At 36.4% G+C, this 16,329-nt stretch overlaps 1 protein-coding gene across 4 annotated transcripts; it reads right to left on the bottom strand.

Annotated features, from left to right (window-relative positions):
* Nucleotides 1–1,345: 1,345 nt before the first annotated feature.
* On the bottom strand, nt 1,346–15,537 carry LOC108673621 (phosphatidylinositol N-acetylglucosaminyltransferase subunit H). 4 transcript variants are annotated; one of them, XM_047881851.1, is made up of 5 exons: nt 15,281–15,537; nt 3,735–3,918; nt 3,184–3,311; nt 2,818–2,904; nt 1,346–2,340 (listed from the first exon to the last, which is right to left on the bottom strand). In XM_047881851.1, exons 2-5 carry the CDS (start codon nt 3,856–3,858, stop codon nt 2,137–2,139), a joined length of 543 nt encoding a protein of 180 aa, XP_047737807.1. In that variant the 5' UTR covers nt 3,859–3,918; nt 15,281–15,537; the 3' UTR covers nt 1,346–2,136. The 4 variants fall into 4 exon arrangements, with proteins under 4 accessions (XP_047737807.1, XP_018016961.1, XP_047737804.1 ...); XM_018161472.2 differs by lacking the exon at nt 15,281–15,537 and adding an exon at nt 8,485–9,496; XM_047881848.1 differs by lacking the exon at nt 15,281–15,537 and adding an exon at nt 8,485–9,496 and having other exon boundaries at nt 3,184–3,296.
* Nucleotides 15,538–16,329: the final 792 nt, after the last annotated feature.

Raw genomic sequence — 16,329 nt, 5'->3', positions numbered from 1 at the left:
GAGCAACACGAAAACGTCAGCACGTCTGCGTCGCAGCTCACGAGCAGCACCCACTCTGCTTCTCCGCCAATGACAACCTGAATACTCGTATCATCATCTGTAGGGCTGGTAGATCCCGACTCCAAAATCTCTCTTCTTGGAAGCTTTACTCGTGTAATCTCGTCTCCACCACCTCGCAGTAGCAGCAACCTGCTGGGTTCCACGGTAAGTTTATACGTCGCAAATTCAGTCGGAGGACTTACTATAAAACGCCTCTCAGGTTGCCCCTCCACTAGAATGACACTCTCATCGCCCGCTCGAAAAATTATCTAAACTTCAATAGGAGTTGCGATGCTAATCTTAGCTTCTCTGAGATACCAGACAGAAAAATAAAAATTACTCGAGGTATTAAAAGTGATTGAGTAGTCTGCATCTGTGCTCAAGATTTCTCCATCGTTCCCATTTTCCAAAGTAACGCTAGGCACGATCCTTTTCTTCAAGTTCTTGAAGTTTTCAGCCTACAATCGCTTGACTTCGTCGTAACTCAAGAGAGCCCCTGGCTTCGTCCCAGGCAAAACATTGTCACTCTACGGAAACTGCTGCACAGCTTGTTGTACTGTAGACGGCTAATTCAAGATTTCTCCATCGTCCCCATTTTCCAAAGTACCGCTAGGCACGATCCTTTCCTTCAAGTTCTTGAAGTTTTCAGCCAACAATCGCTCGACTTCGTCGTAACTCAAGAGAGCCCCTGGCTTCGTCCCAGGCAAAACGTTGTCACTCTACGGAAACTGCTGCACAACTTGTTGTAATGTAGACGGCTAATTCAGAGCTACCTTGACGTCGATGTTGCCCGCACATGCGCATGTTAGTGTCAACAGCACGACAAATATTATTGAGTACATATTCGGCAACATCTTGAACATATTTAGCGACTTGATAGACACAAACTTTTGTAGTTGCCGCGTCTTTCATAGAAGGTATCATCGATACAAACGGTAATTTATTTCTCTTGGACCTTTCAATTAAAGTTTGGAAACAGAGGATCTTATTTCATTCATGTATCACAACTACATTTCTCATAAAATAAATATTCTTAGCTTTAATCAAAAATTGGATTCTTTCTTTAATTATTAAAAAGCATTAATTCTTTGGAAAATACAGAACAGCTCCTGGCTACCTTGAGTGAAAGTGAGCACATTTGCATGGCTTTTAAAGTTTTTGCATTATAACGTTGGCACCCGCCTGGCGAGACTAAGAAAACAAATGCTGAGCACGTATTGTTTTTCAAGCAAAATTATCCGAAAGATAAAATTCTCATTATCAAAGTCTGCCGCGGTACCGCTGAAGTGAAAGTAAAAAGAGTAGCAGCCAAAATGCAGCTTTTAATCATAGCACTTTGCAGGAATGACTCCTCATATTCAAAGACTTTTACAATACTTTAAAAACAAAATAATTCTATCATTACATTCAACTGTGCGTGTGTGACAATTAAACATACATAAGTTTAGATCAGTTTTGGCACCATAACACCCATAACAATGGATTCTTACCAGAACTCTGAAAACACTTATCTAAAACCATAGCTGAAGCCTCAGTAAGGGCATATAAAGTACAAGTTTTTTGAGCACCAAAAAATAGAAGTGAGATCTTCACAATAACACAAGTATCAGCTCACGAATACTCTAATTAAAATCCATTCTAAGCTTACAGTATAAGAACAAATATGCAATGAGCATCGTTTACAGATAACAACTATAATTATAGATAAAGTTACCTACAACATGGACCAAGTCTACTGACTTACCAGCGACAACATACCTCATAAGCATGATAAAATATAACAAATATAAATTAAAATAATCAGCTATTCCATAACATGTGAACAAGCTTGTCAGAGCATTAATTTTGATTTGGTCAATTGTACCTTAGATACTGAATCACTTCTACCTAAGATACTACTGAATCATTTGTACCTAACATACTACTAAATCACTTCTACCTAAGATACCTACTACTAAATCATTCGTAGGTACCTAAGATACTACTGAATCATTTGGACCTAAGATACTAGTGAATCATTTGTACCTAAGATACTACTGAATCATTTGTACACAAGATACTACTGAATCAAGTTTTGGATGAAACTTATTCTCGCTGTCATCTCCATTCCTTATTCGAGAATTTGCTCAAAATTCCCAAGGAATCAATGGTAGAATCTTGACTATTCTCTTGCACGTGGTTTGTTGAGAGACATGAGGGAGACCGAATGTTGTCCTTCATTGCAGAAGATGAGCGTCTCAGCAGCACAGACTGGCAGCTCTGGTATATAACTTGTAGGCATGGCAGTCGAGGCCACGAACTCTGGTAATAATATACTACATAATTAAGCATCAATAAGAGCTTTTGCACCTAATTACTCAGTTTGATCATTTGAAGTTGACTTGTTAACATGTACAGTATAGGTATAATGTAGGTATGTTCTTTACATCCATCAAATTTCAAACAAATAATGAAATTTTTTTTATTATAACAAAACTTCAACCATGATTTACTAGGTAAGAAGTGAGAAAATTAGTGGCAATGATGAAATTGTCACTATTATTCGGTTTACTTGTCAATACCATATTTAGTATACATACCTACAAAAACTTTAAAGTAATGAATTATGTCTTAATTTTAATCATCAGTGGTGAATAAAATACAAACCAAGAAACAAATAAACCTTAAAAAGTAGAGATTACAGTAGTTGCCTTCATCAAAATAAGAAATTATAATCTAAAATTAAACAAGAAGCAACAGAAAGCATGAGTAAGAGTTGGAGCAGAAATCTTAACTCACCAAAAATAAAGGCAGCATCTTATGCTTCTCGTGGTACTGAGGCAGATCCTGCTTCACTAATAGGGCAATGTAAAACAGAACCCGCTGCTGCAAACAAGAATTATTGTAATCAGTACATGTCAGTGTATTAGGAGACTAAATTTTGACTTAAATTTGGCTTTAAATTTAGGTGAAATAGGATTATCACATGCAGAACATGCAAGCAGGAATGAGAATTATTTACGGATTTAATTTAATTCAAGTTATGGCTTGCTTAGAATATAAAATTAGTCAATGACCACAAGATACTGCCTCAATACTGCACATTAAGAAGAAATACGGCATGGTAAAAGAAATACCACACAGTAGGAAGAAGATGTAGCTCACCATTGAAATTGTCTCAGCAATGATGACATCAACAAGAACTGACCACGGCACAAACTGAACAAGCTTGTGACCGCCATGATATTTTGTTGTGACTTGAGCCCCCAATCCAGCCACTAGAAGTAGATGCTCTGTGATAGATTACAGATAATAGTATGGAATGCAAAGCAATACAATATATAAATATGTGAAAAATATATAAAAACATTGAAATTGGTCTTTCCAACTAATGAAGAAATGCACATCACAAAAATAGTCAGAAAAATTCATTGCACAAAATTTACCTACACAAAAATTAAGACTCGTCGAAACAAGACAGTCAAAACATTCAGCACTATACACAATGAATGAAAAATGGGCCAACAAAACTTTATTTTAGAATCAAGATTATTCATGAGAAGAATATTATGAAGCAAGATATTAACATCAAATGCATATTATGAAATTAAAACAGATCATATTTGAGTAACTATTTTTCACTCTCCCAGCAGAGATAAAACAATTGTTGATTTCAAGCAGCAAATCAAGTGTGTTAAAAAGATCACTCAACTTACCTGAAACTACCCTGTTATAAACACGGTAAATAAGCAGGCAAAGCAGCAGCACAATGATCAGCAAAAGCAAAGGTGGTTGTAGACGCTGGTGAAGCTGCAGCAGTGAAATGAATAAGATGCTCATCAAAAAAGTCGCCAGGAACCATTGTAAGAGGTGTGCTGATTCAGCAGCCCTTAAAGAGATCTGAAACAATCAATAGAAATTTGATGATTTAAAGCATAAACAAAATTTTGGCTTTTTTTAACATTGATATTTTTTTACTTACTTCTAACCACACCAATTTTAGCATTAAAAAAGTAACTATGAACTATTCAGTAAAATCAGAAGCCCACAGTATTTAGCTAAAAATAAGATAGAAAACAATTTTCATATGATCCACATCAGGAAAAAACCAACTCAACTTTCCTGAATCTGGTGCATTTTGGATGCCAAACCCATTGATATGAAACTGTGAGCGTAAAATAATGAGCCCTGAATTCATTTCTCCACCCTTTATTTCATTTTCTGAGCTATGAAGCTATGAAAATGTGTAATCTGTTACAAATTTCAGTCAGCCCATAATTATAAAAGTAAAATTTAAAATGATTATTAAAAGTAAAAATTATTTTACTAATCAGTAGTTTACTTTCATATAACAACATAAAAATTTAAAATCATGAAGAATCACTAGAAATATTCCAAAACTAACATAATAGTGTACAATTGAACAAGCTCTAAATTGGTACTATATTGAGCAGAAGCTGCCTTACTCAGCAGGGTGGAATGCTGGAATGATGGTACATAAATTCAAGAATAATTCAACCTGGTAACTTTGTTCAGTTAAAAAAACTAAATGTGTTATGAAAAAGTTGTTTTATTTATTTCAAAATAAAATATGAGTACCTGTTTGTATATTACCCTTCCAGAATTATACCCTGGCCCCAGGGTAAAGAGTGAGCAAATATCAGAATATCTTTGACAACACATCCACATCAAAATCTGTGGTCATCAAACGATTTTGACTACAAATTTTTCTTCAATTATAAACCTCTCTACATGTAATTTTGGCAATAGATATTGGAGGTTTAAGTAATTCTGGCAACATATGATTAATAATACTGACAATAATTTTGGGGCAAAATACTAGATCTTGGGAACAAATGCTACACTCAGCCTAGTGGCCCTGGCCACTTGTGACTAATGCCAAAAAAACATGGTTAGAGAAAATTTCAAACATTTTTTTACCTCTTGCCTAAATTTTTCAAGTATATATTAATTAAGGGAAGCGTCTGGGTCCAAAATCGGCAGTTTTCTCGGCTTTTTGTGTTTTTATTATCATCTAAAGCTGACATTCTGACCCATGTAACGGTAACAAAATCATCTCTGTACGTCAATTTATACATTCACAACAGATCCCGAAAGAGTTACCTTTTGTCGAGTCCTTCACGAAACCCTACCAGTAATATCAATGGAACCTGCATATATAAGCCTGGTCTGACAGCCTTGAGCTCAGTTACCCCCAAACTGTCAAGTGGGAAGGTTTCATGCAGTTGTTCTCTATATTGCTGACTCACTTCTAAGTGAAAGAACACGTAACTTTGCTATTATAGCTACGGGAAATGGCTATATTTAGTGCAGTGCGACCGGCCAGCCGTTTGTTGGCTCTCCTGAACATTCCGGAACATTGCACTTCCTCTCACTGCAAACCTATCTCCTCCTACAGTTTTGAAGCTACAGAATTTAGACATTAATCATTCAATTTGCAAAGAAAAGATCTAGAGATTGATCATTCATTTTTTTTTAATTTTGTTATAAGTTTGGATTCTATTTAGAAAAAAAGAGAGGGGGGGGTGAAAATAAAAAAAATTACAAAAAATGCCCCCCCACCCACAAAAAGTATAATTTTGAAAAAAATGAACAACCAATCAATAAATATGGTCTTTACGCTTCAAATGATGTGCGTCTTGATATTGTAGCTTGAAAATCATAGGAGGACACCATTTTCTACGATACCCCCTCTTTGGCCATTTCCTAAGAATTTCATGTTTTTTTTAATTTACACAAACAAAAATTCTTAAATTTCTGTTTTACACATGTGTTCCAAGTTTCAAAGTGATCTGTCCATAAATGAAAAAGTTTTTCTGCGACCCAGACACTCCCCTTAAGTAAAGTGGCACATTTTTGCCTATGCTTTTCAAAAATTGCTGACAAATAAGTTGTTTTCATCCACAATTTACAGTAAAATTTTGCTCAAAATTCCAGATTGGTCTGCGTTTCTTGAGGCATTTTCTCAATTTCTGCTGTAAAATTTAATAAAATAATCTAGTCATCATGTTACCACTTACCAACAGTGTTGAAATATCTGATTTTCCCATAATTGTTTCACAACAGTTATGGTTATGTGGAGTAGCATCAATGCCACTACACTAAACTTTTGCTGCCAGGCTTCCAAAATCAATTTTGTTAACAAAACTGAGCCACAACTTTCTAGCATGAAAAGCTGCTTACTTATGATGCAGCAATTGAACCCTACAAATTGTACTGACCAGTATTATAGAGTTTTTACTAATGTGCGGCGAGTTAAGTGCGGTACCGTATCTACTAAGTGGTGGGCGACTTATGAGGCATTGATCAGGGTTTGTACTGGTATTTAGAAAAAATTCCATGACTTTTCCATGACTCTTCATGACCATCAATATAATTTTCCAAGATTCATATATAACAGGTTTAGCATGACTGAAAGACAAACCGTGCATACATATTCTATCATCTCCTACAGTTGATAAATAGCAAATGTGTAAATGCATAGCTCATCATGGCTCTTCAAAGGTGGCATGGCTCTTCAAAGCTGCTACCCCCATATTTGACACACCAAAGTCTTTTAAGCACAATGTACATATTGCCATACCTTCATGCTTCAGATGGCAAGCAAGCTAGTCATGATAAGCTTCTATTCTTAAGGGGACCGGCTACCCTCAAATTTTCAATTTTGGCGTTTTCCGGTTTTTGTGCTCATCTTGAAGCTTACTTTTTGATGCATCTAACGGTACCAGAATCATCCCTCTATGTCGAAAAATGATTTCGTAACAGCCCCCCGAAGGGAGGGAGTTTTTAGAGCCCTTCAGTAAAGCCTATGGGATTAATTAGAAGGCTGGACACACTAAAAAGGAACATCTGACGTAAAGCGGCCAATCATGGCATTATCCGGTGCTCATACTCATCTTAAAGCTTACTTTCTGACAATTCCATTGGTTGCAGAATCATCTTTCTACCTCCATTTTTACGTTCACCATGCCTCATGGAATGGGGGGCGGTGGGGGGCGGCCTTAATAAATTCCTAAGGCATTAATTACGGGGCATGACTTGATATACTGCCAGATCTTTCAGTGCCCATCATGACAGCGAGGTGAAAAGTGTGCAGCCACTTGCTCTATGCCTTCCTCACTTAGTTTTAAGGCTTAGTTTGGGTATGTTGGCTACGTTACGACTCTTTTACATCATTTTACGTGCCGCCCAGCAGTTTTTCGGGTGTGGTGAAAACCTCCGATTGGTCTCACGGCAAACCTATCTCCTACAGTTTTCAAGCTACAGCAATGAGACACATACCATTCGACTCGCAAAGACCATACCCATCGATTTGATCACTTTTTTTAATTTCTGTCTGGTTTGTTTTTTACATGGGGGAGAAGGAGGGGGGGGAAATGAGAAAAATGGGAAAAACGCGCATAAAAAAACTATGGGGGAAATGAAAAAACTATGGGGGAAATGAAAAAACCATGTTTGAATCGACAGATATGGTCTTTACAAATAGAATGATACATGTCTCGATGTTGTAGGATGATATTTGTAGGAGGAGATGGATTTTCTAAAGTACCCCTTTTTAGCCGTTTTCTATGAATTAACCACAAGTCATGAAATTCCCCTTAACCACAAGTCATGAAATTTTCCCTTTCCAGGCATGGTGATGTAGGATTGCATGCTGAAGATGGAATGCTGCCACTGCAGATCAAAAAGTTGCATTGGACAAAAAGTCCAATGTAACTGAGCTTGGTGACTGAGCTCGTGTGATTGGAGAACCAATGAGAATGCAGGAAACGAGACTGCACAAACAATTTAACACATGCAGCACAGAAAAACACTTCCTTTTTTCTTCTTTTATTTGCAAATTCCATGACTTTCTATAACCTGAAAATCTGTTGCAAGACGAATAGGAGCGGGCATCACTAGATAGTTGGGAGCTTCATCACAAATTTGAAAATCTGTCGCAAGACGAATAGGAGCGGGCATCACTAGATAGTTGGGAGCTTCATTACAAATTTCTAAATCCAATAAAAAATAAAATTCTATGACTTTCTAGGTTTTCCATGACCAGTACAAACCCTGATAATAAGGCCTGATTGATGGTACTTCAAATTTTTATACTGTAACAGCAAAAAAATATTATTTCACTTCTATGTTTTATCTATTTTTTGTATTAAACTCTATGATTGAGCAATGGAATTTCAATTTCCAAGTTAATCACATATTTTATTTTAGAGCTGAACATATTTCATTAGAAAGTTTGACTTTATCATTTTATGTTTTCTAATAGTGAAAAATCAGACTGGCTTTAGCTTTAATATTAATGAATTTTTGCATTGTTCATTTACTAAAATAGAAAAATGTATATTTTGATCTACTAAAATTATAATTTATTATAAAAATAGGGCATGCATATTTAAAAGCAGATAACAAACAACTGACAAAATATAATAAGGTGGAATACGGTACCTCAGTAGCTGTACCATCTTCAGTTTCTTTTAGCCGGCTCTGCTGGTAAACAATTGTACTACCAGCTACATTCATAAAATCAGAGCTGAATTCATTCATTTTCAGCTATAATATGATTCACAAAAAACTTAAATTTTGATTGTAACACTGAAAACAATGTGAATAACTGACATATATTCCTATAAACCATTTTTATTGTTTCAAAATATGAGCACCAGCACCACAAATGCAAATCATGTTGCGAACATCTAGCATGCCATTATTGCTGTAGAAAAACCAAATTATGATGTAATGAGATTTTCCTTGAATTTAAGGCTTCAGGTTAGCAGATATATATTGGAAAGCACTCTTTTTAACATGAGCAAAACTTTCACGAGAGTCCAGGTGGCAAGGCAGTAAATTGAGAAACACAAAAGGCAGGATTCACTGATTCAGCACCCATACTCCCTCCCAGTGTTTGCATATCCTTTTACCATATCCATCACAATCACATTGATTACTGTATCACCTTCACTAAATACCAAGAACTGGCAAGAAAGCATATATCATCATTGCAGCTTCTAACAGAAGCATAACATTCTTCTTCCTTATTTATGTTGATGTTTCATGGAGCTCTCTGCTCTGCCTGCTCTGGAAGATCATCTATGCATAGCCCATGGTGGAAGGGGTTGTATTGTAGTCTGTTTTGATATTGCTTAAATGGCCAACAAACAGGGCACTTGTTGTACCTAGATTTCTCAAATGATCTTCAATGGGTTGGTTACTTACTTGAGGTATTTTGTTTCAAGGCAGTCTTGATATGCATTCACATGATTCTGAGATTATTCAGGCCGTCAGGCATCTTGTACAGTGTACTCTTGATGTATGCAACCATTGCTTTTACAATGACAAACTGGGTGTTCCCTGTGAATTGGTAGAAGGGGTTGTACAAAGAGCCAGGTGGCCAGAGGCAGCATGGGGAGGGGTTGCAGCCGTAGGCCACAAATTTTACTCTTAAATAAGCCCTAGAGCCAATGCCCAGCTTCCAGGGTTGGTGATTTTTTTTTATTTTTTTTTAAATCAAAAAAATCAAAAATCATTGATTTTTTTATTTTTTCATGATTTTTTTAATTTCTTTGATTTTTTCAGCTTTTTTGTCTTTTGAAGTGTTATTTTTTATGTTGCAATTAGCCTACTAACAATAACAGTTTATGGATCATAATGGATGGCTAACAAGGGCACTTATTGCCTTCAATAATGGCCAACAGGCCAAGGTGGTGTTTACCACTTAGGGATTTTTGGGTAAATAATTATTGATAAAGTCTATTCATTAGCTTTGTAAAGTTTGTATGGAGCAAGGTAATGAGCTAAATATTGACCATTTAACTGGCTTCAATATACAAAAACACTTCATGAATGCACATCTTCTAAACACTGAAGAGTCACATAACAGATAGGTAGCTGTCTATTGACAGTGCACAGCACTATCAATAGACAGAGGTGGTGGAGCTCTTCAACATTTAAGGGGGGGTATACCTTAAAATTTTTGGATTTGGCTTTTCCAGTTTTTAGTCTCATCTTAAAGCTGACATTCTGCCCTATCCAACTGTACCATTGCCATCTCTGTATGTTGATTTATGCTTTCATGACAGATCATGAAAGGGGGGCAGTTGGGGGAGTTCTTCAACAAATTAGATAGGGTAGGAGTTAATTAGCTGCTGAGCACTTTAAATATAGTGTCTACTTGAGTTGCGCTTCAGTTACCCGTTTAGTCTCCTCTTAAAGCTGACATTCTGCCCTATCCAACGGTACCATTTTATCTCTGTATGTTGATTTATGCGTTCACGACATCATGAAAGGGGGTGGGGGGGAGTTCTTTAACAAATAAGATAGAAGCTAATTCACTGCCCAGCACTATAAATACAGTCTTTTGTTTGAGGTGCAGCTCAGTAGCCCACCTGGCGTTGTATGAGGAGGTGCACATGTAGTTGCTCCCACCATCCTTGAGTGGAATCAAGCTCCAGAAACGTTTAGTTTCATATCCTTGAGTGCCTATTGCGATGCAGGCAGGACTTTGTCGCGCTCTGCTGAACATTCACACTCATTGTCACGGCAAACCTATCTCCCTAGAGTTTTGAAGCTACAGCAATGAGACAGACATATACCATTCAATTGGTAAAGACCATACCTATCAAGTTATTGAGCTTTTTTTTTAGATTTGTGCATATTTGGGATTCAAAATGGGGGGAGGGGGAAAATTTGAAGAAAATGAGAAAAAATTAGAAGAAAACAGAAAAATTTGTGTAAAAAACCTAAGGCAAAAATCAAAAAAGGGCTCAATAACTTGATAGGTATGGTCTTTACGCATCAAATGACATGCGTCTCAATGATGTAGCTTGAAAACCCTAGGAGGAGATAGATTTCTCCAGTACCCCATTTTTTGTCTATTTTCTATGACTTTCACATTTTCTATTAATTTTTCCAAAAAAATCATATGAACAAAATGTTCTTGTATTTTGGTTTTACATATATGTGTGAAGTTTCAGAAAGATCCATTAGTAAATGTGAAAGTTTTGCTGGAGGGTATACCCCCCCTTAGAGGTGAGTGTATTGGTAGGAAAAAACTTTTTTATTTACGGACAGTTCACTTTGAAATTTAATACACGTATGTAAAACATAATACTAAAACTTTTCTGTTCATATGAATTTTTGAAAAAAAAATGAAATGTGAAATGAAAAACATAAGAACTCTCAACTTCTCCTAGAATTTTCAAGCAACAAAATCTAGACACATATCATTTGATGCATTGAGACCATATCTACAAATTTGCGCAGGCATTTTTTTTTATTTCTCTATTTTGTAGGTGTGGGAGCATTTTCCATAAAATTTTCTTACATTTTTCAATTTTACCCCCCCCCCTGGCACTTACAAAATAAAATCAAAACTATAATCGAATTTCCTTAAGCAGGCATTTGTTAAAGGGTTCATGCAGGTAACTCTTTTGCGATCTGCCGTGAACAAATAAATCAATGTACAGAGATGGTTTTGGTACCATTAGACATGGCAGAATGTAAGCTTCAAGATGAGCATAAAAAGCAGAGAAGCCTATATTTTTTATTTTGGACCAAGATGCTCCCCTTAACATAGGTGGAAGGGGAGCATCTGGGTAAAAACTATCTTGGTTATCTACAGATGGATCACTTTGAAACTTGGTACACATTTAAAACAGAAAAATAGATGGCTTTTTTCAAGCTCCAGTAACGTTTAGTTTCGTATACTTGCTACATTGAGTGCCTATTGCGATGCGCGCGGGACTTTGTCGCGCTCTGCTGAACATTCACACTTATTGTCACGGCAAACCTATCTCCTAGAGTTTTGAAGCTACAGCAATGAGACAGACATATACCATTCAATTGGTAAAGACCATACCTATTGAGTTATTGAGCCCTTTTTTTAGATTTGTGCATATTTGGGATTCAAAATGGGGGGAGGGGGAAAATTTGAAGAAAATGAGAAAAAATTAGAAGAAAACAGAAAAATTCATGTAAAAAACCTATGGCAAAAATCAAAAAAGGGCTCAATAACTTGATAGGTATGGTCTTTACACATCAAATGATATGCGTCTCAATGATGTAGCTTGAAAACCCTAGGAGGAGATAGGTTTCTACGGTACCCCATTTTTTGTCTATTTTCTATGACTTTCACCTTTTCTATTAATTTTTCCAAAAAAAATCATATGAACAAAATGTTCTTGTATTTTGGTTTTACATATAAGTGTGAAGTTTCAGAAAGATCCATTAGTAAATGTGGAAGTTTTGCTGGAGGGTATACCCTCCCTTAGAGGAGAGTGTATTGGTTGGAAAAACTTTTTTATTTACGGACAGTTCACTTTGAAATTTAATACACGTATGTAAAACATAATACTAAAACTTTTCTGTTCATATGAATTTTTTAAAAAAAATGAAATGTGAAATGAAAAACATAAGAACTCTTAACTTCTCCTCCTAGAATTTTCAAGCAACACAATCTAGACACATATCATTTGATACATTGAGACCATATCTACAAATTTGCTCAGGCATTTTTTTGATTTCTCTATTTTGTGGGTGTGGGAGCATTTTCCATAAAATTTTCTTACACTTTTCAATTTTACCCCCCCCCCCCTGGCACTTGCAAAATAAAATCAAAACTATAATCGAATTTCCTTAAGCAGGTATTTGTTAAAGGGTTCATGCAGGTAACTCTTTCGCAATCTGCCGTGAACAAATAAATCAATGTACAGAGATGGTTTTGGTACCATTAGACGTGGCAGAATGTAAGCTTTAAGATGAGCATAAAAAGCAGAGAAGCCTATATTTTTTATTTTGGACCAAGATGCTCCCTTTAACATAGGTGAAAGGGGAGCATCTGGGTAAAAACTATCTTGGTTATCTACAGATGGATCACTTTGAAACTTGGTACACATTTAAAACAGAAAAATAGATGGCTTTTATACATGTCAATTTTTTTAAATGAAATAAACATGAAATTCTTAGAAAACGGCCAAAAAGGGGGTACCATAGAAAACTATCTCTTCCTAGAATTTCCAAGCTACAACATAGAAAGTCAAGACGCATATCATTTGATGTGTAAATACCATATCTATTGATTCGTTGTAGCTTTTTTTGAAATTCAAATTTTTGTGGGTAGGGAGGCATTTTTTATACAATTTTTGAAAGTTTCTTGATTTCCCCTTTCTTGAAAATATTTTCAAAACTATAACAAAATTGAAAAAAGCTACAACTAATCTCTAGATCTTTTATTTGCAAATTGAATGGTACAGCTCTCATTGCTGTAGCTTAAAAACTAGGAGATAGTTTTCCAGTGACAATAAATGTGAATGTTCAGTAGAGCGTGACAAAGTCTTGCATGCCTTGAAATAGGCATTAACAAGGTTGCAAGGATGCAACCTTCACCCATGCAACCTTCATAATTATTAATTATTAATTATTAAGTATTAATTATTATTTTATTATTAATTATTAATTATTAGTTATTAATTATTACTTAATTATTATTAATTATTAATTATTAATTATCATTCATTAAATATTAATTATTATTTAACAGACAATACAGTAGCTCAATTTCTGTAAAGGATGGTGCAAATGACTGCACGAGAACCATCCCACTCAACAGCCGCCAGGTTACTTAAGCAGAGCGTGTTCAGACTGGCTATCCAAGTGCACTTTTGGGCATTATGCCCTATGTTAAATGTTAAAGAACTCCACCACCCCTAACCCTTTTGCAATCTGTTGTGAACACATAAATCAACAAAAAGATGGTTTTGGTACCCATAATAACCCTTGGATAGGTCAGAATATATAGTTTTGAAATATTTCTAGTTTTATTGTATATATATAAATATATTATAGTTTTTAAAATATTTTGATAAAGGGGGAAATGAAAAAATTTTTGAAAAATGCTCCCCCACCCACAAAAATTCAAATTTCAAAAAAGCTATGAGGAATTAATAGATATGATGCTTAGTCATTGCACATCAAATGATACAAGTCTTGATGTTGTAGATTGAAAATACTAAGAGGAGTTTCCTACAGCACCCCCTTTTTTGGCAGTTTTTTAAGAATTTCACGTTCCCTTTAATTTTTCCAAGAAATTTACATGAATAAAAGCAGTCTATTTTTTGGTTTTAAACGTGTGTACCAAGTTTCAAAGTGATCCGTCTGTAAATAGCCAAGATAAAATTTTGGCCAGACGCTCACCTTAAGCATGCTTGCTCATAAGCAGGCAATTCCTCATACAGCTGTACCTACTCAATGTCCAACCTAACCTCTTCATGCTATACTGACTCACAACCTTCTTGCACTTGCAGCCAATGACTTTCTCTACCAGCACACTTGACACTTGGACCACCTTTCTAACTTTCTGCAACCAATGAGGTTATATTAGGTCCACTCAGGTTTGTTTAGGATGGAGAAATATTGCAACTTGTGTAGGTTAGGCCTGAAGAGGTTTGGTCAGATGCAGTTTGGCCATCTTCAAATCCACATCTCAAAATGGAAGCTAAACTCAAACTTCTAGTCAGGACTCAGATTAATAAACAGCCCAGCAGACAGATTCTTTAGGACTGTCCACAATGACACACCTTCATTTTTTTTGTCTGCTTCTTTGTCACTATGGAGTGAAACCTCTAGCGTGTGTGGGACAGTGACAGTGTGGCATGTCTTGTCTGAGGTGTTGGCCTTGAGGTGTTGGCCTTGAGGTGTTGGGACTTGGGATGACCTGAGGACTGCAGGTCTCAGGTCTGCAGCATCAGCCCATCTTCTCACAGAGGATGGGCCATGGGTCTCTGCAAGAGCTGAGGAGTGGACCGGATGCTGCAGGTTAGTTGCCCGTCAGCATCAGCCATCACTAGTAAAGCTGAACTGCTCAAGGTGTTGTGGCAACTTTTAGCTCAGGCTGGTTTCCATTATGAATAATCATCTCCCCTTCAGCCTTCACTACTCTCAACCCAAATAATAAAACCCTCCTGTCTTCCAACTGATCATATATTTATTAGATATTTATTTATAGCCTCTCACTTAAGATGACTATCCAATTTTTAGTGCATAGCAGCTGCTTGCTAGGTCCGTGTATTTAAACAGTTTAAAACATTTGGACCCTAATATTCAGCGTGCCTTGTGCGCCAATTTTCTATTACGTAAGTTGGTGTCTTTTCATTCATAGCAGTTGGCATTTATTTTGACAGGATGGGCGGCACGGAACTTAGTGCGTCAGTTTCTCTGTGCTACCTGGCTCTGGCTGGCATGCGCTTACCAAGTGAAGCTCTTGCTCCCAATTTTCTGAGGACTTCCACTGGGCAGCAGCTGGGCCAATTCACTGTTCACAAGATTATTTTTGTGTTCTCATGAATACAGTTAACTGTTAAGAATTAATAAATACCTAACTTTGAGAAGTTTCTTTCCCATTGTTAATTACATTTTCCTTCCACTGAAAAGAGAGGTCACGCTAAAGTTTTGTACACCAAGTGTGTAGTTTGGCAAAGCTGGCCTCCAGCATGCGCCCTGGTGAAGGTACTGACTGAGACTTCTTCTTCTTCTTCTTGTTTGGTAATTATTGAAGCTCTGGAGACACATCCATGTAGCTCCATGACTGAAAGGAGGTATGTAGAAGCAGCAGCCACAGCAACTGTGGACACATGAAAAAAGTCATCAGTGATGCATTGTAGTAGAACTCTTCTAGTTACATATGCAAAAGACAAATTTTAGGAAAGTGTCATAGTTTGCAAATGGGGGGTGCCGCCTCCCAATGGGGGAACTTTGACCACCTAATGGCAGCTGTGATGGGGTAACATTGACTGGCTTGGAAATTAAGTTAAAATTACCATAGGTACCTATATACCATATTTTATGTTTGATACACCAATTAATGTTTTTTTTCTTTATGTTTCAGACTCTACAGAGCCTTATATATGGTAATTTTAACTTAATTTCCAGACCCATCAATGTTACCCGTCACGGCTGCCATTAGGTGGACACATTTCCCCATTAGAGGGCAGTGCTCCCCATTTGCAAACTATGACACTTTCCTATTTAAAATTTGTCTTTTGCATATGTAACTAGAAGAGTTCTACTACAAAGCACCACAACCTGGAGTTATTTTACCAAAAAAAAAATTGATTTTACCACCTGGTCAAAGAAACCCCAAGAGCTGGGGTAACAAAGAACATAACTTTTTTGAAGTTACATCAAAAGTATGAGAGGCAGGAGCCAGCAATTTATGGTGAGTAAAGCTAGAGCAGGGGTGGAATACATCTACTTTTAACGGAAATTTCGCGGCCCGAGATCTCCCATTTTTAGGCAAGT

The sequence above is a fragment of the Hyalella azteca genome, unplaced genomic scaffold, assembly GCF_000764305.2.
Source record: "Hyalella azteca isolate HAZT.00-mixed unplaced genomic scaffold, Hazt_2.0.2 contig8990, whole genome shotgun sequence".
Classification (NCBI taxonomy): domain Eukaryota; kingdom Metazoa; phylum Arthropoda; class Malacostraca; order Amphipoda; family Hyalellidae; genus Hyalella; species Hyalella azteca.
This window is presented reverse-complemented; position numbering and strand designations above follow the sequence as displayed.